We start from the raw sequence: 24,226 nt of genomic DNA, 5'->3' as shown, positions 1-24,226 counted from the left end.
TATTGTTGTTGGATTGTTTTGGGGGACTACCTCCTTTGTCTAAAGGAGAGGTGCAGTGCGTATTTTGCCTATGATAATTCTTTTTTTAAAAGAATTACATCAAATTACAAATTTTAACTCAGAAATGTTTGTTCAACCAATAGCTTAAAAAACTACGGGCCACCTTCTTTGTCTAAAGGAGAGGTGCAGTATACTGCAGATATGTGTATTTTTGTAAAGAATAACGTTTGATTGTTGGTAAGTGAAGTTGATCATGACCGGGGGTATAAGTGAGCCTTGCTCGCAGTTTTTGGCTTGTTATGGTAAGATAAGAAGATGGCAACTTTTTAAAACGTCACAGCGGCCTGTGAATATGCCAGTCCGAGCCAGACACATTGTGGAACATTGGTTGACAGCATGACTCATGACGTCGGACTCTGAAGGCACAACCAGTCAGGTCACGTCAGTGCTAATTGTACTCGGTTCCTACTAGACTAACGCTTAGTCTCTGAATATTTATATATATAATTTTGATAGTAAAAACTTGAAAAGGAGCCCCAGGCAGACCAGAGATTCAGAACCTGAACCTGGGAAAATCTAGACTTGCTTTAAATGGGTCTTTGACATTGCAGATCTCGAGACGGCTAGGCAGTAGGGAAAATAATGTGGTTCAGGGACTGTGAGACAGACTAGGTTCCTACCATCCTCGATAATCTCCAGGGTACGTTACGATCACTCTCCACTATATCGTAACGTATACCCTGGAGATTATCGAGGATGGGTTCCTACGAGAATGAGTGAGTGAGTGAGTTTAGTTTTACGCCGCTTTTAGCAATATTCCAGCTATATCACGGCGGGGGACACCAGAAATGGGCTTCACATATTGTACCCATGTGGGGAATCGAACCCGGGTCTTCGGCGTGACAAACGAACGCTTTAACCACTACGCTACCCCACCGCCCCTCCTACGAGAAACCTGAACATGTTCTAACCCGTAATCCCACGGGAAAGAATGAACTTATACTCTTCGCTGTATGTGTCCAACATTGACAAAATGGTACATAGTGAAAGGAAACTTTCGTTAATATTTGTTTGGCAGTGTTCCATACATAATTTACAATTTGATTCTTATTGTAGGTGTATGAAGACAAACATTTTTCTTTTTATTAAAGATTTTCCTTATTGCAACAAAGTAAGTATTTTACAGTTGGGTAAGTTTCAATTTGCATGCATATACAAGTTCACATCTGCCTAACGTAATACACATTGATGTTTTCCGATTGATGCAAAATGTTGTGAAATCCTGATCAACTATTTGCGGTGAGAAAGGTTGGCCGTCTCGGTGGTCCAGTGGATAATGGCTAAAGTCGGTGGTTCGATCCCCAACCCGCGTCATACCAAGAAGCGTTAAGAGATGGTACTTGTTGTTACCTTGCCTGGTCGTCGTCAGTGAGTGAGTGAGTGGATATGGTTTTACGCCGCTTTTAGTGAAATTCCAGCAATATCACGGAGGGGGACACCAGTAATGGGCTTCGCACATTGTACCCATGTGGGGAATCAAACCCGGATCTTCGGCGTCGTCATTCTGGCAATGGAATTAGTAATGGTTGGCTTGGAGTCATTACACTGAGTTTGGTATCCAACAGCTATATGCTAGCACTATAAAAAACTGGCATTAGTTCTAAACATCACCTCGACTTAATCCGAAGGTGCGACATGATCGAATGGATATTCACTCACTATTAGCTATGATTTTCTCACACCTCTTACAAGGTAATGTGTAAAGCAGCTTCTCATACCAACTGATCTCTTCCCAATGTGAAGGTTGGAGATGACAGTTGCAAGTAATTCTGTTGTTGTGTTTGTGAGGTGTTATGAACGTGCATGCAAACTCAAAGCATTGCCTACTTCGTACTCTGCTGTAGGGAGTAGACCGTAACTTCCGCCAAATCAACGCATTATCCTTTTGCCTCAAATAGTTCGTGAACACATATGCTATCACGGGGTAGTTTCAAAGATGATAATGTATTAATTGGCACCAATATAATACCATGTTATAATATTGTAAGATGTTAACTGTAAAGAATCATGGCGTTACTTTCGGTAATTCAATATACATATCCATACGACGGAAAATCGCCGGAAGGACAAGTGAATTAAAAAGATGGCTGCCTCGGTACTTGTCCACGAGAGATTACTAAATGTAAATAATATTTTTGCCTTCTCGTGGTGTCGGGAACATCTTTTAGATTTTTGATAGCCGAGTTATGTCCTAATATTCAAAAGGTAGTAGGTAAAGGGACTGTCTGTTTGTAAAACTGTAGTTAGATGCTAGTAAACTGAAAACATATGGATTGTTTTGATTTTGTGTACGATCTGACAGGAAGCAAATGGAAAATTCTGGTAGAAATCAAACTAGAGGAACACGACGTTGGCTTTTCTCAATAGTCAACTTTGCGTGGCTTACAATAAACAACTGTCCGGCCAGTAACTCCGAACATAACTGAACATTGGGGTGAAGCTTAAAGTAGATGGTGCGACAGTACCCGATATAGATTGCGATGGTTGAGCGATAGATGTACGCATTACGACTCCGTTAACTCTCTTCTGTGTAAAAATGTTTATGCCACCTACACCTAGACTGACAAGATGTTGCTATCAGCCATTTGCTGTCTATTTGACTTGTGACTTGTCAATTTATGCTGTAACAGTTAAATGCCACAGGAAGCTGGTGTTATAAATAGCTGCACTTGGTTTTATCTTCCTATTACATCCTCTTCTTATAAGGTTAGCTGGACTACTGATATTTACCAAAGTTTCTGATTCCAATTTGGCCTAGCACCATGTAAGTAGCAAATTAAATTTGCCAGAACAGTGTCCGATATGTTGTTTCATGTTTAATAATGTGTTGTTTTCCCTATATTTCAAGCTCCTACAAACAGCATCATGGAAACACAAGGGATTTCATGGGTTTATCATTGGGCGCCAAAATAAATCTACTGTAGAAGCATTATTCAGTACATATTGTCGATCAGTTGATGAAGAGATTGTAACGGATACAGCAAGACGATCACAACAACTTCTTCCAGGAGGTAATGATGTCACTGACACATTATAAAGATGTTGGAAACTTACATAAGGATATTGTCAAAACAGCCAAACCTCAACATATATCAGGAACTATTCCAAACAGCCATTTAAAAGTCAAAACGGCCAATAAAAAATACAGGTTTTTATGTGTCACAGAAATGTACGACCAGTACACACAAGTGTTTTGATGAATTACAATATTGCTTTTGCAACCAATTCCTCAATTGAAAGTAATTAAATTTTGATTCTGTCTTAATTTGTTTATTTTCTTAACTAGTTAAAGGTACAACACATTGCCTCTATGCAGCATACATTTTCCTGAAGTGAACCAGTTGACATTCCAATCACCAATATCATGTATTAATGCACGTTGTGCGGTTCCATATAGGAAAGCAAAATATTGCTTTATTTAACTTATTATTATAATTTTTAGAACTTGGGTAATAAATAGGATAGAAAACTCATCCCCCTTTCATATCAAGTTTATGTCCTGAGTGAAATAATTTTGCTTTGTCACGAGCATGAGCAGAAACATTTATATATTGCATCCCCTGGGACGTACAATTATATTTGCTGTTCAAAAGATTTGCGACTAAAAACATAAAGTTTATGGAATTAAAGTAATCATTACGTGGTGGCACGTGGTCCTGTGCATAGCGCTCAGGTCACAAATCAGTTGAACTTAAGCAACCTTGGGTTCGGACAGCCCTTGGATGGGTGACCGTGTTGGCAGCTTAACTCCTGAGAGTTTCTAGGACTTCAGTCCTGCCCCACAACGAAGCACATGTGATACATGTCGTCTCACCTTAGGCAAGTGAGTTTGTTCACAATTGCCTCTGTTCACCCAGCAGGAAATTGGTACCCGGTGAAATAAGTCGTGAGACTGTTAACCTTCTAGCACCTAACAGGCAGCTTGGGTTATCCGGGGTAATAATGATCAGATTGTGCGCTTTGAGTAGGATATCTAGCCTGGAAAAGGCGCGTTATAAATATTCTCATTATTATTATTATTATTATTAAACCTTACAGTACAGCTTACTACATCAAGTTAGGTTAGAGGACCCTCATATTTCATGTAAGGATCCTTGAAATTAGGAAGTGGCGGTCTTGTAGACCCCTAATTTTATTGGTCAAGGTAAAACCCTGAAAATAGCTTCAATTTTTGCATAGGTTGTATTATCAAATATTATAATAGCAATGCAGCACAACTGCACCTCATCTTAATAACAATAGACTGTTACATTCTGCTGTATTAAAGGACACATCATTACAACGTTTATGCAACATTAACTCCAAACACTCACGTCACTCTTAAAACATATACTAAGACTCTCAAGATAGAGAAGAGTGACTTCATCCACAAAAGCATGGAAAGGCACCAGTTGATAAAATGGGCTTTTCACAATAGGATGTTATCCTATCTACAAACTACAGCTCTACCACTGCCAGTTGGGTAATCTGACAATGTATAGCAGATAAGAGATGCCTCACATCATTCCCTGACATCCCAATGTATATTTCAGTTGTGGGTTGTAAAATAACAATCAAAATAAACAGGTTTGGCCATTTTGACTTGCTCCCCATGTATATACCACTTCTATTTATCAAACAGCAATTAATATGGAGTTTTGAAGAAAATAATACCCTCCAAGCGAATAGAGAACTTGAACTGGTTATTAACTTTTGTTTCTCAAACTCCGAACGTATGACTGCTGCTTTGACATGCTTGTAACATTTCATAGTAAGATTATTTTCAGAGTATATTTGAACCAGCCACATAGTATTTTACATTTAATCATCATAAGCAGAGCTGTTAATAAACATGTTACAAAAATAATTATAAACATAGTAACTGTCACCGTATTATAATTCTTTGTCATTATGATATTTTTCGGTTTTGAGAAAGAATTGTTTTCATGTATGATTGATGAGGTGGATGTGTTATCATCATAGAGTTATGGTTGCTATTGTATGTTGCACAGGTTTTGAATTGTGTGGTGTGATCGTTGTGACAGACAAGGTGGCTGGACCAGCCAACACAAGAGCTGCTGTACAGGCACACATCTCCAACAAGCTGCTGGTAATGGTGACATAAATACATATGTTATTCTCTTTGAACATAATGCCAATGTTGTGGTTCACTCTCTGTACATGATGTTCATCTTGACTGAACAAGAGAAAGAAGCCATTTATACAAATACCCAGTGAAGTAGTCCAATGCCCAAGCCCATTCTTACACTAGTTTAAAGTCAGTGCTACACTGTCAGTCTGTCAGATCTACAAAGAACAAGCAATTTGTCATTGTTATTTTAGTGTTGATAAAACTTGAGGTGATATGCATAAGGCATGCAGTTTCCTACCCAGTTGTATACTAAACAAATTCTTCTCACTGTTTCGGCTTATTATATTTTTTCATTAGGCACAAGGTCTTATCGGGAGAAGAAGGCAAGAAATTGACAAGATAATGTTACCCTCTCATTGGCAGCAAGGTGCTCATGAAACAAGAACAGATATGCTCAGATATGATAAGAGCAGTTGCCTGTCTTCCCATTTCTTATATAGTGTTTCTATGTTATTGCAGAAATGTAGTTAACAACCAGGCGAGCTATTCTCGAAACATTCGTAGCCCTACGAACTTCTTAAGCCCATTCTTAACACATTGGCTACGATCAAAGTTAAGAATTCTTAGGGCTACGAACGTTTCGAGAGTAAGGGTCCAGGTGATTATTATTTTGAAATTAGGATGTTGAAGGTGTTAATTCTTGCAGGAGTCTCTTGGAGAAGGGCCTTTGATTGTGTGTCATGTCCAGTTGGGATCTGGTCAGCTTGGCACCAACAACTTCCTCCTTCTAGATGCTGACCAGGAGGTGTCAGAGTGCCAGGTCAGCCTGACCCAGGACGATGTACTGTCCAACAGCGTGGTGTTCCGACTGCAAGCACATGTCCCCATCACTATCTCTATAGATTCTAGCTCAAGTAAGTATCCAGTCTACTTTTGGATTGGTTACCGAGGTTACCAGTGTGAGACTATCATAAAATGAAACTTATCATTCTGACACTCTCTTTTTGAAATCTGGTGTACGAGTATTTGTATGTTTTGCTAATCAGGGATATGACTTGGTTAAACTGGGATATCAGGCTTTCAAAAAGTATAGAAACCATTTATTGTTTCCTTCAAGTTTCAGATTTAAGGGAAAGGGAAGTAACTCTTCCATACTTATCGATTGAGTTACCCGAATTACAATGTAGGTGATGAAATGTGCATTGAGAAAATGTTTTGTGTTGATACTTTAAGAGTAGTGTAATATAGTTTTGCCATGAACAGTTTTAGATAAAATGTGAGGATATCTGATTTTAATGTGCTAGGGAGGTTGTCATCATCTTGCTGTATTTCGGGGAATATTATTTAATTATTCTACTATGTTGAAGAAACTATTTCACCAGTTGATTATTGATTATGTGATAGTAGTGAAAGAACAGTGTTTCCATGGGTGATGTTGGAGGAATTGACTTGATGTTAACCCATTATGACTTACTCAAACAGTGAAAAATATAGTAACAATCTATAGTAACAAAATATAGCGACATCTTGGAAATGTCTGTACGTTGAGTGAAATACAGTATGTGTGTTCGCCAGAAGACTGGCAGCAAGCCATCAACTGTGAGATCAGTCGAGTATGTCGCAGTCTCCAGTCTCCTGCCTGCGTGTACTCTGTGACAAACACACGCATCCTGCTGACGTCCTCCGAGGTGAAGGGTGTGTCAGGTGACCAGTCATGTGATGTCCTGTACCAGCACATCGAGTCAGACGATGATGTACCAGTGTTTCGCAGTAAGAAGAAAGGAGTAAAGGACCAGGTACGTTCACCAGAAGTGTAGATGTCAAGCCTTTCTAACCAGATCATTTACTACGATACAATAATTCTAGATCACTGTAGAGAGGAGTCATTTATTTCAGGTGGGGTTGGGCTCAGTATTTACTGATGAACTAACATACTGTGTCTGTCCTCAATGCTTGTTACATTTTTGGATGACCTTCAACCCCCCCAACGCATGTCATTGCACATTTTATAATGATATCCATCCCCCAACCCATGTCCCTTTGTTTTTTATTTGACCTCCATCCCAATATCCCATGTCCTTGCACATTTCTGGATGCCCTCCATCCTGCCAACCCATGCCCTTGTACATTTCTGGATGACCTCTGTCCCCAATACATGCCCTTGCACATTTTTGTATGACCTCTGTCCCCCAACCCATGCCCTTGCACATTTCTGGATGACCTCCATCCTGCCAACCCATGCCCTTGCACATTTCTGGATGACCTCTGTCCCCCCATGCCATGTCCTTGCACATTTCTGGATGACCTTCATTCGCCCAAGCCATGCCCTGTTCCCCAACCCATGTCCTTGCACATTTTTGGATGACCTCGATTCGCCCAACCCATGTCCTTGCACATTTTTGGATGATCTCAATCCCCCAACACACGGCCTAACATATTTTTGGATGACCTTGATCCTCCAACCCATGGCCTTGCACATTTCTGGATGACCTCTGTCCCCCAACCCATGTCCTTGCACATTTCTGGATGACCTCCATCCTGCCAACCCATGCCCTTGCACATTTTTGTATGACCTCCATTCGCCCAACCCATGTCCTTGCACATTTTTGGATGACCTCAATCCTCCAACCCATGCCCTTGCACTTTTCTGGATGACCTCGATCCCCCAACGTATGGCATTGCACATTTTGGGATGATCTCCATTCGCCCAACCCATGGCCGCACACATTTCAGGATGACCTTGATCCCCCAACCCATGTCCTTGCACATTTTTGGATGACCTCGATCCCCCAACCCATGTCCTTGCACATTTTTGGATGACCTCCATCTCCCCAACCAATGTCCTTGCACATTTTGGGATAACCTCCATCCCTCCAACACATGCCCTTGCACATGTGTAAAGGTGTCCAGCTTCTAGTGATGTTGTATGCAGTTGAACCCTATCTCGTGTAACTGCTGCTACTGTTTCAGGGACCTATAGGTGTCCAGCTGCTGCTGTTGGTGAGTGAGGAGGCTGCTAGTGATGTGCCGTGTTGTGCTCCAGTTGTTCATCATAGTATAGGTGAGTTTAGCTGACAGCCGATCAGAAAAATGACAAGCAAACTTAAGTGTTCTGATCTTTACAAAGTATCATACCTCAAACTGGTGTATACCCATGGGATTGCTGTTCATCATAGTATAGGTGAGTTTAGCTGACAGCCGATCAGAAAAATAACAAGCAAACTTAAGTGTTCTGATCTTTACAAAGTATCATACCTCAAACTGGTGTATACCCATGGGATTGCTGTTCATCATAGTATAGGTGAGTTTAGCTGACAGCTGATCAGAAAAATCAGAAAACTTAAGTAACAAAAGTATCAAACTTAAGTGTTCTCATAGTATAGGTGAGTTTAGCTGACAGCCGATCTTTACAAAAAGTATCATTCCTCAAACTGGTGTATACCCATGGGATTGCTGTTCATCATAGTATAGGTGAGTTTAGCTGACAGCCGATCAGAAAAATAACAAGCAAACTTAAGTGTTCTGATCTTTACAAAGTATCATTCCTCAAACTGGTGTATACCCATGGGATTGCTGTTCATCATAGTATAGGTGAGTTTAGCTGACAGCCGATCAGAAAAATAACAAGCAAACTTAAGTGTTCTGATCTTTACAAAGTATCATTCCTCAAACTGGTGTATACCCATGGGATTGCTGTTCATCATAGTATAGGTGAGTTTAGCTGACAGCTGATCAGAAAAATAACAAGCAAACTTAAGTGTTCTGATCTTTACAAAGTATCATTCCTCAAACTGGTGTATACCCATGGGATTGCTGTTCATCATAGTATAGGTGAGTTTAGCTGACAGCCCGATCAGAAAAATAACAAGCAAACTTAAGTGTTCTGATCTTTACAAAGTATCATTCCTCAAACTGGTGTATACCCATGGGATTGCTGTTCATCATAGTATAGGTGAGTTTAGCTGACAGCCCGATCAGAAAAATAACAAGCAAACTTAAGTGTTCTGATCTTTACAAAGTATCATACCTCAAACTGGTGTATACCCATGGGATTGCTGTTCATCATAGTATAGGTGAGTTTAGCTGACAGCCGATCAGAAAAATAACAAGCAAACTTAAGTGTTCTGATCTTTACAAAGTATCATTCCTCAAACTGGTGTATACCCATGGGATTGCTGTTCATCATAGTATAGGTGAGTTTAGCTGACAGCCGATCAGAAAAATAACAAGCAAACTTAAGTGTTCTGATCTTTACAAAGTATCATACCTCATTGCTGTTCCTCAAACTGGTGTATACCCATGGGATTGCTGTTCATCATAGTATAGGTGAGTTTAGCTGACAGCCGATCAGAAAAATAACAAGCAAACTTAAGTGTTCTGATCTTTACAAAGTATCATACCTCAAACTGGTGTATACCCATGGGATTGCTCATTAGAAATGTACCTCAGGAGTCTAAGGTGGTCATAGAGAAAACCAAGCATATTGGGTGTACAGTGGTGGTCACTTGAGTGTGAGTATAATTGTACCCCTCACACTGAAAAACTGTTTTCAATTATTTGCGCTGAATGTATCTTGATACAATACTTATTGCGGTACGGTTACAACAGTAGAGTCATGGGAATATTGCTACTGGTAATAATTGTCTAAAAAGTGTGTCTCAGTGAAAATGTACCGTACATGTTGATAATATCAATTAAATTTTTACCTTACCATAGGTCTATTGCATATTACCTGAAGCTTCGCTTTGAAAGAGATCAGACAGTCGTTGATTCGCCATTCCTCTAGAATGGCTGCCTCGTGTATCGACGGGTGTACAGGAGCGGAAGTGACGTGATCTCCCCTCACGCGCATGCGCGGGCTACCCAAAAATCACTTTTACTGAAAGCGTGCTACGAGTTAGACGTTGTTGTTTTGGCTGCTACTTTCTTTATTAAAGTTATAAAATACGTTTTTTGTTTGGTATGTATGCTTTGTATGTCTTATCTTCTTCTATGTGTGGATGAAAAAAAAAAAAAAAAAAGTTTTCACCTACCTTGCTGCCTCGTGTTTTTTGCACTTCAGTGTGGGTGTTGTCCCACGTCGCTAGTTTCACTTTCACTTTCATATTATTCATGTCTTGTATGCTTGTATGGTGCTACTTTTACACCATAATATCCATGCTTGTTTATGTTGTAAATGTGCTGGTAGTCCTTATTTATTACTTTTTTTCACGCTTTTCACAGGATTGTGGGTCAGCCATTTTGGTTGTTTACACTCTGCTGTCTCACCACCTTGGGCGAGCCCATTTTACTGCAGGGGTGTTTTCCACTTTTCTCAACTCCCGGACGTCACTCCCACGGACGCCCGGCGGACAGAACGAGCTCCAACCGGGAAACATACACCTGTGCCTCGGGCGCGGATGCTGGAAGCCCAGCGCCCGACTGACAACTTTGTTGACCTCTCCCAACCGGATGCTTTGTCTCACCCGGAGGTTCAGAGAATCCTAAGACCGCTTCTTCTACCTCACGTCAAAGCAAGCGCCAACACCGAAGCCAGCACTATTCCAGCGCTGACGCCCTCGATGTCCAGCGAGAAGCACCAGCCAGCGCCACTTCCGACGCCGACACCTCTACAGGATTACCACATCCCAAGACAGTAACTTCGTCTACGGCATCGAGAGAGCAAGACCTGCAGCGTCAACTGATTGAGGAACGTTCCTGACGCCTGGAAGTCAAGCGCTCCCGTCGCTACAGACGCTCTCGTTCCCGGTCTCCTAGACATCGTCACCGCTCTAGGAGTCCTCGTCGCAGCTCCGATGCCCACTGTCGCTGCCGTCGGTCCAGCTCCAGATCCCGTTCACCCAGGCGGTCGGACGACAGGGAGAGGTGCTCCAGATCACCCACTTGGGCTTCAGGGAGACGCCACCAACGATCGCGTTCAAGGTCGCCACTGCTACGCGCCGATCGCCGCTGACACCCACGGCTCTCTCCTCCGAAGCGTCTTTCAACGCTGGACCACAGCCAACGTCTTTTCCCTAGCGCCTGACGCCTTCCACTTCCGGTCTCCATTATTGCGTCTGCTGTGACATGGGAGGAGGCAGAGGAGCTTTACTTCTCACCTGACTATGATGAGGAGGTCATGGAAGACGAGGACGATGGGGGTAGTTACCTTCCTCCCTCCACGGTTTTTACATGGATTGCGGACAGGCTTCCCGTCTGCCCTTCGCCTTCTACTGGCGAGGATGACCCGAGGGCCATCTGTTTCTCTCTGGAACTCCTTCTTCCGCCGCACCCGATGGCTTCCCTAGACGCAGATTTCGCCAAGCTGTCGCTCAACACTACCATTAAAGCCCGAAGTCTCGTAAAGGCGGACTACAAGATTCACAGCCCAGATTTCGCTGATGGTGGTCCTGCCCAAGATGAGTCTCTCAAGAGCCTTTCAGATTCTCCTCAGTCCTACAGGGTTCAGGAATCGAGAATGCAAGCCATTGACACGAACTCAAGCGCATGCTGAAGCCTGTCTCAGCTTTGGCCTCAGCCACATCAGCAGCGGCATTGGACCTCACCGAGGATACCACCTCTAGGACGGAGCACCTCACAACCTTGTTCCAGTGGCAGGGCAAGGTGCTGCATGATCTGCTGGCTCAGCCATGACCACGGTTGTTTGAAGGACCGGGTTCCTGGGATCTTGCACTTGGCAAGAGGAGTTTAAGAGGAAGCTACTGAGGGCCCCTTTCGCTTCACGTTTACTGTTTGACGACAGGATCCCAGATGTTTACAAGGAACACGCCGAATTCACCAACATAGATGTGTCTCTTTCCATGTTTGGAGTCTTTCCGACTCTAACTCTCAGCGCCGCCCGCAGGATCATCCTGGGGGCCCCCTTCGACCCCTGCCAGGGGAAGGGGGAAGCGCCCCTACTCTGGACGTTGAAGTTTTGGACCAACACGACTGGGACCTCCCGCCCCCCAGCCGTGCCGATCCGTCAGACCCCAGTAGGCAAGAGACTAGGGATCTTTTGGCCCAACTGGACAATCCTAGAGGATCCCTTCGTTACCAACATCCTCAAGAGCGGCTACAAGCTGCCAATCGCTGCGTCACCGCCTCTGACCACGATGCCCCGGACACGCGAGTATTCCCGAGATCAGCATTTTTGCTAGCAGACAACATCCAGACGCTACTGGACAAGCAAGCAATAGAGACAGTGCTAGACCCCCAACAGCCCCTGGGTTTCTATTCACCCATCTACCTGGTCCCTAAGAAGGACTCCGACAAGATGCTCATGATACACAACATTGTGGCATTCAACACTCTCCAAATCTCGGAGCCGCCCACTTCCAGATGGCGTCCCTGGAGCAGCTGCGTTCCAAGCTGGCGCCCCTGGTCTGGTTGGTCAGCCTCGACCTTCAGGGCGCTACAAACACCCATCTACAAACACCACAGGAAGTACCTGAGGTTCGTCTTCGATGGAACCCACTGCCAGTGGAAGGTGCTTCTGTTTGGCATTTCCACGGCCCCGTGGCTTTTTACTCGGATCACCTCACCAATCACCCGATTCCTGCACCTCAGGGGCATTGATTTCGACCCGTACATAGACGACTGCCTCATGAACCACAACCACCCTCAGTTGCTACGCAGACAGACGAACATGGCCATTCGCCTCCTACAGCAACTGGGCTGGATCGTCAACAGCGACAAGTCCCACCTGGAGCCTTCTCAGGAACTGACCTTCATAGGAGGCCTGTTTTTGACTCACAGCGACCTTGTCAGGGTTCCCCAGGATCGTTGGACAAAATTCTCAGCCAGCCACTCACTCTCAGAGGTCTCCTCACCTCAGCTCAGGAGTTGACACTCAGAGGACACCTGATGCTCCGGCCACAACAGCGTTTCCTTCAGCCATACATCCAGGCGGACGACCTACAGTCGAGGTTCACCCAATCTCTTCATCTTCACTCTTACCTCCGCCGGTGGACTGTACAGTCGAACGTCTGCGTAGGAGTATCCTTGACAGAGTTTGTACACGACCAGGAGTTCTTCGTAGATACGTCCCTTCAGGGTTGGGGAGCACACCTCAATGACCTAGAACTCACAAGCGGTCATTTTAGTGGTCCAACACTGGGTACCTCTTCTGAGGAACACCAATCTCCTGATTGCATCGGACAGCTCCACAGTAGTTTGGCTGATCCGCAACCAGGGAACGACCAGGCCAAGCAACTGCTGGAGCAGACCTTCCTGTTGGCCAGTATTTTGGACGACAACAGCATCAGAGCCAGAGCCCGGCACATCCCAGGGTGCAAGAACATCCTGGCAGATGCTCTGTCAAGGCCAGGCAAGCCGTCACCGACAGAATGGATGCTGCATCCAGAAGCGTTCAATCTTATATGTCACAGTCACGGCATGGGCAGTCGACGCCATGTCCTTGTCGTGGGAGAGTCTGGACGCATACGCTTTTCCACCACCAGTTCTGTTACCAGCGGTAGTAGCAAAGATCAAGCAGACGAAGAAGATACATCTGCTTTTGGTCGCGCCTTGGTGGCCAACCAGAACCTGGTTTCCAGACCTGCTCCACCTCGCCGAAGAAGCCTCACCTCACTCAGACATCTGCACAGCCTGACAGTTGCACCCCAACCCGAAATGGGTTTCATCTGTGCGCCTGGAACATTTGCAGAAGGCACTGAAGGCCAATGGGTTCTCCACAGGCGTCGCCAAGGTCATTGCTCGCGCCCATCGAGTTTCCACGAGATCACTATATGATGACAAGTGGTCTTCGTTTGAGAAGTTTTGCTCCCAGAAGTCCAAGGACCCTTTGAAAGCTTCACCTCAGTTTGTGGCGGAGCTCCTCCTTTTCCTCAGGAAATCCAGGCATCTGAAGGGCAGCACAATCAGAACCCACTTATCAGCCCTCAACTCCGTGTTGGCTGTCAAGATAATCTGTCAGGAAGATCTCCAAGGTGCCAGAGCTCATCGCCATGCTCAAAGCTTTCAAGCTTGAGGATCAGAAGGCCAAGTTTCGCCCTCCTGCTTGGGACTTAAACATCGTCCTACGTCATCTGAGAGGTCCCCCTACGAGTCCTTGGACTCTGCCTCGTTTGAGAACCTCTCCAGGAAGACAGTTTTCATTCTGGCCCTGGCCACTGCGGCTAGGGTTAGTGAGTTACACGCCTTGGACGTCACCAGAGTTTGCTTCGAGCAGTCTCGCAACGGACCTGTTCATTTAGGACTACTCTAGGACTTTGTGGCCAAGAACCAGCTCCCTGGACAACCAGATAGGATGTTCACCATTCCACTGTTATCATCCATCTTGGGGCCCCATGATGCTGAGGAACAGCTGCTGCGTCCAGTGAGAGCACTGAAGGCGTACATCTCCAAGTCATCGTCCAGGAGACAGTCTTGCAAGAAGCTGTTCATCCCATTCTCCTCTGCAGCCAAGGGTGAGGTCAACAGGAACACCATTGCTCTCTGGCTGCGCATGACCATCCTGGCTGCTTACGATGCAGAAGACCTCCCTCACCCTACAGCCAACAACCCGCATGAGATCAGGGCCCTGGCTTCAACCATGGCACTCCATAGAAATTGGACTGTTCCGGCCATCATGGAGGGTTGTTTCTGGAAGTCATCCTCTGTCTTCGCCAGCCACTACCTGCGAGACTTGGCTGTCGAGGATGTGCAGGGTTTCCAATCCTTTGGTCCACTGGGAGTTGCCCAGCAACTCACCCGACCTACCGCTCACTAGGTATCTACAACTCCTTACCTATTGGTCTTAAGGTTAACTTACGCATAGCGTGTACATGTTTTCCTTTGGGTTTCTCTGGGTTACTATCTGTCTTCCTCGCTTCCAGACGCTGCCTGCCCGACGACCGACTCAGATAGTTTCCCAGGATTCCCTCGGCTCGGTTTTCTTCATGGGATGGTTTTCTTCATGGAGCAACGCCGTCCTACTGTTGAGTTATTGCAAAGACCTAAATATTTTAGATATTTCTAAATATTTTACTTACCTTACCTTACCATAGGATGGTAACTCCAACGCTGGATGCTCCTCCCCTCTCTGGGATCTTCAGACCTGGTCAGTAAAAGTGATTCTTGGGTAGCCTGCGCATGCTCGTGAGGGGAGATCACGTCACTTCCGCTCCTGTACACCCGTCGATACACGAGGCAGCCATTCTAGAGGAATGGCGAATCAATCTGATCTCTTTCAAGAGAAGCTTCAGGTAATATGCAATAGACTTATGGTAAAGTAAGTATTTAAATATCTAAAATATTTAGATTTTAATAATTTAAAAAAATTTCCAGGTGATTTCAGAGCCGTTAAGATGCGGCTGCCTTTAGATGTTTTGTCAGTCATCAAGTCAGATGAGAGTATAGAAAATTTAAACGCCGCCTTCACTACAGCTGTCAAGAGCCAACTAGAATCAATGAAAGATTGTCTGTGTCAGTACAAACAGGTAAACATTTCAAACATTTTGTCATTGTAAACACAGGAAAGTCTAATAAAATATATTCCTCAGGAACATTTAACCGTTTTTCAGTTGACATGTTTTAAACCCGAATGTATGGACTGGCAATGAGATATTTCGGGGAAAATAGGTGATCATAAGAAGTAAATGTTATTATACTGTCTGTGTCTTCATAACAAAGGAACCCGTGAAGGTCTGGGTTAGAGTATTGATCTTCAGTAACCCATGCTTGTCGTAAGAGGCGACTAACGGGATTGGGTAGTCAGGCTCACTGACTTGGTTTGACACATGTCATCGGTTCCCAACTGCGCAGATTGATGCTCATGTTGTTGATCACTGGACTGTCTGGTCCAGACTTGCTTATTTACAGACCGCCACCATATAGCTGGAATATTGCCGAGTGCAGCGTAAAACTAAACTCACTCACTCATAACAAAGGATAACTATTATGATTAATGAAGCAATATTCTGGACTGTGGCATAAAACGGCACTCATTATGTCAAAGCATTTATTATGCAGACAGTGATTGTTGACCTATATGTAGTATACATTGTGGTGATCACTGGTCGTTACTGCTGTAGGGAGAGAGCTTCCACATCCCTGAAGCCTTCCACTTCCGGCCTGGTGGGGGACCAAGCTTCATCACTCATGTGTATCCCCGGGCAATACCAGATGAAGATATGGGTGAGACTATCCTTCCTGTATTACAGTTGTGACACAATAAGGCAGTGTTTTTACTCCAGACAATTCAGGAGGCCCGGTTTGCCAATGGATCTCATTTCATTGTGGAGCTGCTTCCTTTCGTAGTGCAAGAATCCAGAATCTACATGAGAATGTCTTGAGGAGAAATACATGATTTCCATGAAGAGTTTTACAACAAGAAAACCTTCTGATGTGTTTTGTAGATATTGGTGATCAGATGTGTGGCAGTGATTTTGAAGGATACATTGAACAATCCTGTTGCTACTATATAAGGAAATAAAACAAGCATGATGAGGTGGCTTGGTTCAACTGGCTGCTTTGGAAAATGAAGTCCAAATTTTGTTATTGCTGTCAAATTTTTGGCTTCAAACAAACCACTAATTCAAATTTCAATTATCTGTTAGAAAACCAGCGTCGGGATCTTCACCACTTACTGATGTTGCCTGCAGACAGACCATTGTTCCGACGTGCCAACCAATACATGTTTCCTGGACAACCAACAACAGACGGCTATTTGCTGAACCCACACACAGGCTCTCTCTCCAGGAGGTAGGGTCAGGGTTTATCATGATGATTGGGTAGATAGTGTAGACCCACAACAGACGGCTATTTGCTGAACCCACACACAGGCCTCTCTCCAGGAGGTAGGGTCAGGGTTTATCATGATGATTGGGTAGATAAGTGTAGACGCACAGAAGACGGCTAGTTTGGTGCACCCACACACAGGCCTCTCTCCAGGAGGTAGGGTCAGGGTTTATCATAATGATTGGGTAGATAAGTGTAGACGCACAGAAGACGGCTAGTTTGCTGAACCCACACACAGGCCTCTCTCCAGGATGTAGGGTCAGGATTTATCATGATGATTGGGTAGATAGTGTAGACCCACAACAGACGGCTATTTGCTGAACCCACACACAGGCCTCTCTCCAGGAGGTAGGGTCAGGGTTTATCATGATGATTGGGTAGATAGTGTAGACCCACAACAGATTGCTATTTGCTGAACCCACACACAGGCCTCTCTCAGGAGGTAGGGTCAGAGTTTATCATGATGATTGGGTAGATAGTGTAGACCCACAACAGACGGCTATTTTGCTGAACCCACACACAGGGCTCTCTCCAGGAGGTAGGGTCAGGGTTTATCATGATGATTGGGTAGATAGTGTAGACCCACAGCAGATGGCTATTTGCTGAACCCACACACAGGCCTCTCTCCAGGAGGTAGGGTCAGGGTTTATCATGATGATTGGGTAGATAGTGTGGACCCACAGCAGACGGCTATTTTGCTGAACCCACACACAGGCCTCTCTCCAGGAGGTAGGGTCAGGGTTTATCATGATGATTGGGTAGATAGTGTAGACCCACAACAGACGGCTATTTTGGTGAACCCACACACAGGCCTCTCTCCAGGAGGTAGGGTCAGGGTTTATCATTATGATTGGGTAGATAGTGTAGACCCACAACAGACGGCTATTTGCTGAACCCACACACAGGCCTCTCTCCAGGAGGTAGGGTCAGGGTTTATCATAATGATTGGGTAGATAGTGTAGACCCACAACTGACGGCTATTTGCTGAACCCACACACAGGCCTCTCTCCAGGAGGTAGGGTCAGGGTTTATCATGATGGATGGGTAGATAGTGTAGACCCACAACAGATGGCTATTTGCTGAACCCACACACAGGCCTCTCTCCAGGAGGTAGGGTCAGGGTTTATCATGATGGATGGTTAGATAGTGTAGACCCACAGCAGACGGCTATTTGCTGAACCCACACACAGGCCTCTCCAGGAGGTAGGGTCAGGGTTTATCATGATGGATGGTTAGATAGTGTAGACCCACAACAGACGGCTATTTGCTGAACCCACACACAGGCCTCTCTCCAGGAGGTAGGGTCAGGGTTTATCATGATGGAGTGGGTAGATAGTGTAGACCCACAACAGACGGCTATTTGCTGAACCCACACACAGGCCTCTCTCCAGGAGGTAGGGTCAGGGTTTATCATGATGATTGGGTAGATAGTGTAGACCCACAACAGACGGCTATTTTGGTGAACCCACACACAGGCCTCTCTCCAGGAGGTAGGGTCAGGGTTTATCATGATGGATGGGTAGATAGTGTTGACCCACAACAGACGGCTATTTGCTGAACCCACACACAGAGGAGGTAGGGTCAGGATTTATCATGATGGACGGTAGATAGTGTAGACCCACAGCAGACGGCTATTTGCTGAACCCACACACAGGCCTCTCTCCAGGAGGTAGGGTCAGGGTTTATCATCATGATTGGGTAGATAGTGTAGACCCACAACAGATGGCTATTTTAGTGAACCCACACACAGCCCTCTTTCCAGGAGGTAGGGTCAGGGTTTATCGTGATGAGTGGGTAGATAGTGTAGACCCACAACAGACGGCTATTTTGGTGAACCCACACACAGGCTTCTCTCCAGGAGGTAGGGTCAGGGTTTATCATGATGAGTGGGTAGATAGTGTAGACCCACAACAGACGGCTATTTTGGTGAACCCACACACAGGCCTCTCTCCAGGAGGTAGGGTCAGGGTTAATCGTGATGAGTGGGTAGATAGTGTAGACCCACAACAGACGGCTATTTTGGTGAACCCACACACAGGCCTCTCTCCAGGAGGTAGGGTCAGGGTTTATCATGATGGATGGGTAGATAGTGTAGACCCACAACAGACGGCTATTTGCTGAACCCACACACAGGCCTCTCTCCAGGAGGTAGGGTCAGGGTTTATCATGATGGATGGGTAGATAGTGTAGACCCACAACAGATGGCTATTTGCTGAACCCACACACAGGCCTCTCTCCAGGAGATAGGGTCAGGGTTTATCATGATGGATGGGTAGATAGTGTAGACCCACAGCAGATGGCTATTTGCTGAACCCACACACAGGCCTCTCTCCAGGAGGTAGGGTCAGGGTTTATCATGATGATTGGGTAGATAGTGTAGACCTACAACAGACGGCTATTTTGGTGAACCCACACACAGGGCTCTCTCCAAAAGTTCCAAAAGTTGTCAAGGGTGTTAGATTATGTTAGATTATGTAGAGGTGGGGAAGATGTATCTTTTGATAATTATTTTGCCTGCACTGATTTTGACTCCAGAATGAATATGCTTCCATGTCATGAGAATTATATAATCTAACAGATGTTATATTTAGGATTACACTTTCTTAGTAAAGTACAGATTCTAGTACTTTTGTTGGGTTGAGTCCCATCCGGGATTTGAACCCACACCCTCAGAGTCAGGCACCTAATCGCCACACACAAAGTCAGCAGCTGCTGACTCTGAGGGTGTGGGTTCAAGAGGTGAAATTGGGTTTAACGCCCAAGAATATTTTGCTCATGTGACATTTGTACCACTTTCTAAATGGCATCCCAAATATAACATATGTTACATTATATAATCCTTTCTAAATGTCATTATATTCGTAATAATCCTTGTTTAAAGTTTGTGACTGTTTCAGGAGTTGGCACCAAGTACTTGGTGACAGGGACTTACAGCTACCACCACTACATGCAGGACCGCTTCAACGACAACCAATGGGGATGTGCGTACCGCTCCCTCCAGACACTGGTGTCCTGGTTCCGGTTCCAAGGCTACACAGACAAACCTATCCCAACTCACAAAGAAATACAACAGGTAGGATACACTATAATCAAGATGGGTCTGTTAGATGGGGCATAGGTGGTCAGATGTTAAAGTTGAATAAACAAAATATTAGACAATAAAGGCATCTAAGTTTTGAGCCAATATGCAAATTAAGGGTCACACTTAACTGCCTACTAAACTATAACAAGGTAGTCTGATGTAGATGTGTTTCATGTGTGATATATTTGTATAATATCCTCATGTTATGCTGAGCATGTATAAGTGTTCTTTGTAAACTACAAATATTGACGTAGTGAAATATGTTGTTATTGATTGAAAACGTGTTTGCATTATGTTAAGATATATTCTTCTGTGCTTGACACTGTCATATAGCATTTCAGAATGTTGTTTTACATTTGTACTTTATGCCCTATAGCTCCAGCTATTAAATACTGTCTGTTCTGGTCAGGCAGTGTGGTATATAGCTATATATCTAATACACCTTCATGCTATTTCCAGGCTCTGGTTGACATTGGAGATAAGGAAAAGTCATTTGTAGGGAGTCGGAAGTGGATTGGCTCCCTTGAAGTTGGGTACTGTCTGGATCAGTTGATCGGGGTAGGCACAGCTGACTTTAATTAGAGATGTCATTGTATCCCAGTTGCGTAGATCGATGCTCATGTTGTTGATCACTGGATCATCTGGTCCAGACTTGATAATTACTGACTGCCACCATATAGCTGGAATATTACTGAGTGCTGTGTTAAAAAAAATAAATCAATCAACTTTAGAGCAGACACTTGTCATATAGTAGTATAATTTACCATTACTGCGATACTACTGAATATTTACTTGTTACATGTATCTTTGAGAATGGTTTCAAAGGCTGTCTTTGATACAAATGTCAGCAGCTGAGGAATGCAAATTATCACCGAAAATACTAGTCTTCTGTAGATCTTCGTATTTTCTTTATGTTAAGGATAACTTTGGCTATACTTACCATGACTAACTAACACTTACACTTATCTTGCCTCACACATAAATGTCGTTTTCTGATTGGCTGAGTGCTCTTCTATTATTTTCAATGTAGCCCCCTTACAAGCGAGTAACATGTTCTATGTACCCCACTGGGAATGCCGAACTCATTTGTTACTTCGTAGTTGTCATTCTTTATCTCGAATAACATTGAATCATGCATCATGTACGGAAATTAATGAAAGGGAAATTACTCTAAATTTGTTTTTCTTGTCATGTCATCTGGTACTCCATACTATGATCCGATACCCATGCTTCAAACAGTTCAAAATTACCATTGAGGTGTTCGGTAAGATCAATACGTTGTTCACTGGTCCCTTGGGGCCCATGGGTTGATGTACCCTCGATGTATCTTTATAAACAAACATCGAGGGTACATCAGCCCATGTCCCGCTTCGAGACCAGTGAACAACTTATATTGTAGTCCCCAAGTACTGAGATTCATTCAATAATCTATTTATTCAAACATTTGCATCCCTAAAAGTAAACAGTGTTTTAGCTTTTTGGAAGTTGTCCTTATGTGTTGTTATTGTTCCATTTATTCAGGCAAGTTTATGTTTATTTAAATCCCTGACTATGATTGTATACAGGAATCAACCTTGCTTTACAAATACCAGATATCAGTATTTGTCCTGTCATTATCATGTAAGTTCCTCAATCTCCAGGACTCTTTAGAAGGAGGCTGTTGTCATATGATTGTTGGACTTCCAATAAGGTAGTCACGAGAATAATGATGTTGTCTGCCTATTTATTGCAGGTGACATGCAAGATCATGAACGTAAGCAGTGGTGCGGACTTGGCTGGTAAAGGGAGAGAACTGGCATCACATTTCACTCACCAGGGCACTCCAATCATGATAGGTAGGCCTCTCTCAGTAATGATGAGAAAATGTAGCTATCTGAGTCAAGCTTGTAAAAAAGCCATACATCACCTTGTATGATCAGAGCTTCACTTCAATTCAGTGATTTGTGGTGTAATTGTGTAACCTCCAGGGAGAAGCCCCAGCAAGTACTCAGACCAATGAGTGCTGTAGTAACAAATGGCAATATTTCTGGTTTGACATGTGCAGCCATGGCCTTTGCTGCTATCTGCATTGCCTCATTGTTGTGGTGTTATTGGCACAGTGATCATGCAAGGAAGAGCAACCTGCTAGAACAGCAGCTATATATGTTCAGGAGTGATGTAAGAACAGTGTATGCACCGCACAGTCTTACTGACAGACCTGTGAAGGTCCGGGTTAGAATGAACCTTTAGTAACCCATGCTTGTCGTAAGAGGCGACTAAGGGGATCGGGTGGTCAGGATCGCTGGCTTGATTGACACGTCATCGGTTCCCAATTGCGCAGATCGTTGCTCATGCTGTTGATCACTGGATTGTCTGGTCCAGACTTGCTTATTTACAGACCGCTGCCATATAGCTGGAATATGGCTGAGTGCGGCGTAAAACTAAACTCACTCACTCTTATTGACAGCGTTCAGCATTTCACGATTATGTGTACCTCTACAACTTCTTACTAGCTTATTAAACACAGTTCACCCTGCCATTATTGTGAAAATCATAACACACCAGCTCTGTTCTGTATTTCTCCCTTAACAGAATTATTATGTGGATATTCTCAGTAAACTTTACTGATTTTAACATATGCAGGGACTGGCACTTGCTGAAAAAAGCCCTTCTCCCTGATGATCTAAAATTCTGTGTGTACAGGTGGGGGTGTTTTGGCCCATACCATCCTTGGAGTGGATTTTGATGAAGTCACAGGGAACATTCGCTTCCTCATCCTTGACCCCCACTACACGGAGTCAGAAGACCTGAAGGTTATCTTGGACAAGGTAAGTATAGGTCATAAAGGGCCATCTTTTCACAAATACGGTTGTCTCAGTTCTGTAGTCTTTTAGAACTGAAAATGATAACAATAAGCAGGGCTCCAGATAAGGGTCGTATCGGCGTATGTACGGATAAAAAATATCCACGATACGGTAGGAAATAATTTAAAAAGCGTAGCAGATACGCACCACAGCAATGGTGTATGGTCTTAGAATCATTTACAGACGTATTTATCTGAAAAAAAGTATTGTTTTATTGTATCTTGACCTGTTTATACAAGAGTAGCAATGTTGTGGTGCATATATGAAACGAAACACAAGATTACTGATACTCCATTAAATTCCATTCAGTACTCTAAATGTACTCTTACTGTTTTCCAGTACTCCTATATTGAAAAAAATAAGGAGTGCGTACTCCTGATCATGAAATATTATCTGGAGCCCTGATTAAGTACCATACAAAGCTATGTTAGAGCTATTACAGTTACAAGTCAGCTATCAGTTGAGTTAACAGTTGAATTCCTTTATCAGTTACGCAGGCCTGGAAAACTGATTGTCATTGTACCAACGTGGAGGTTCAGTGTTATGACAATTATGTAAAGTGACCCTTTTCCCAAAGCTGTCTTTGACACCATGATTGTCCCAACTCCTATTCAGTGTCTGACTTTTAACTTTTGTAACTGGAGACATGAAGTGGGTGCATTATTTGTTTGGTACAACTGTTGTGTATACTTTTCTCTTCAAAATAACAGAAATGAATGTCGAAAGCAAAATCTTAGTCACCTGAATGTAACGGGTAACGTGACTGTTGTTAAACTCTGTGGTCATTAACATTCCTGCAGTGGCAGCTTACAATTGTTCAGTTCTGGGCCAGACAAACCAGTGCATGATATCACCTGTTGAGTGGGTGAATTAGTGAGTTTAGTTTTACACCGCTTTTACCAATATTCCAGCAATATCATGGCAGGGACACAAGAAATGGGTTTCACAAATTGTGCCCATGTGGGGAATCGAACCTAGGTTTTCGACGTGACAAGCAAACGCTTTAACCACTGGGCTAACCACTGTTGGAATACACTGATGCACAGACAGCCAAATGTGTCCACATGTTCCATTTTAATCATCTGATGACAACCAATGGTGTGCTGGTAACCATATTGCCCGTTCCTACCCAAAATATTACAAAGTTTTAATGGTCATTTTCAGGGATGGTGTGGCTGGAAGGGACCAGATTTCTGGGATGTCAATGCTCACTACAATCTGTGTATGCCTCAAAGACCACAGCTCATATAACGTGTGAAGTGCCATCTTTGTAAGATATCTGAATGTACATGTCTGTAAAATAAACTAATATATAAACAAAAACTAGTGACTTTTTGATGTCCTTTATGTGTCTGTGGCATTTTTGATGTCCAGACGGTGTGGTTTTTTTATTTATTCATGTTTACAATGTCAGAAAACTGGCTGTATTCCCACTTGCAGAAATACCTC

General features: G+C 43.9%; 1 protein-coding gene across 1 annotated transcript; it reads left to right on the top strand.

Annotated features, from left to right (window-relative positions):
- Positions 1-2,070: 2,070 nt before the first annotated feature.
- On the top strand, positions 2,071-24,100 carry LOC124270815 (ufm1-specific protease 2-like). Its single transcript, XM_046705872.1, is given in 14 exon segments — positions 2,071-2,182; positions 2,909-3,071; positions 5,052-5,149; positions 5,838-6,045; positions 6,707-6,927; positions 8,102-8,192; positions 15,401-15,552; positions 16,147-16,249; positions 16,672-16,827; positions 19,750-19,925; positions 20,394-20,492; positions 21,667-21,769; positions 22,617-22,741; positions 23,942-24,100. Coding segments are annotated over 14 exon segments (1,821 nt in total). The 5' UTR covers positions 2,071-2,143; the 3' UTR covers positions 24,029-24,100.
- The last annotated feature ends 126 nt before the right edge of the window (positions 24,101-24,226 follow it).

This window comes from Haliotis rubra, unplaced genomic scaffold (genome assembly GCF_003918875.1).
Source record: "Haliotis rubra isolate DU_JTF1 unplaced genomic scaffold, ASM391887v1 Scf155, whole genome shotgun sequence".
In the NCBI taxonomy this organism is placed as follows: Eukaryota; Metazoa; Mollusca; class Gastropoda; order Lepetellida; family Haliotidae; genus Haliotis; species Haliotis rubra.
This window is presented reverse-complemented; position numbering and strand designations above follow the sequence as displayed.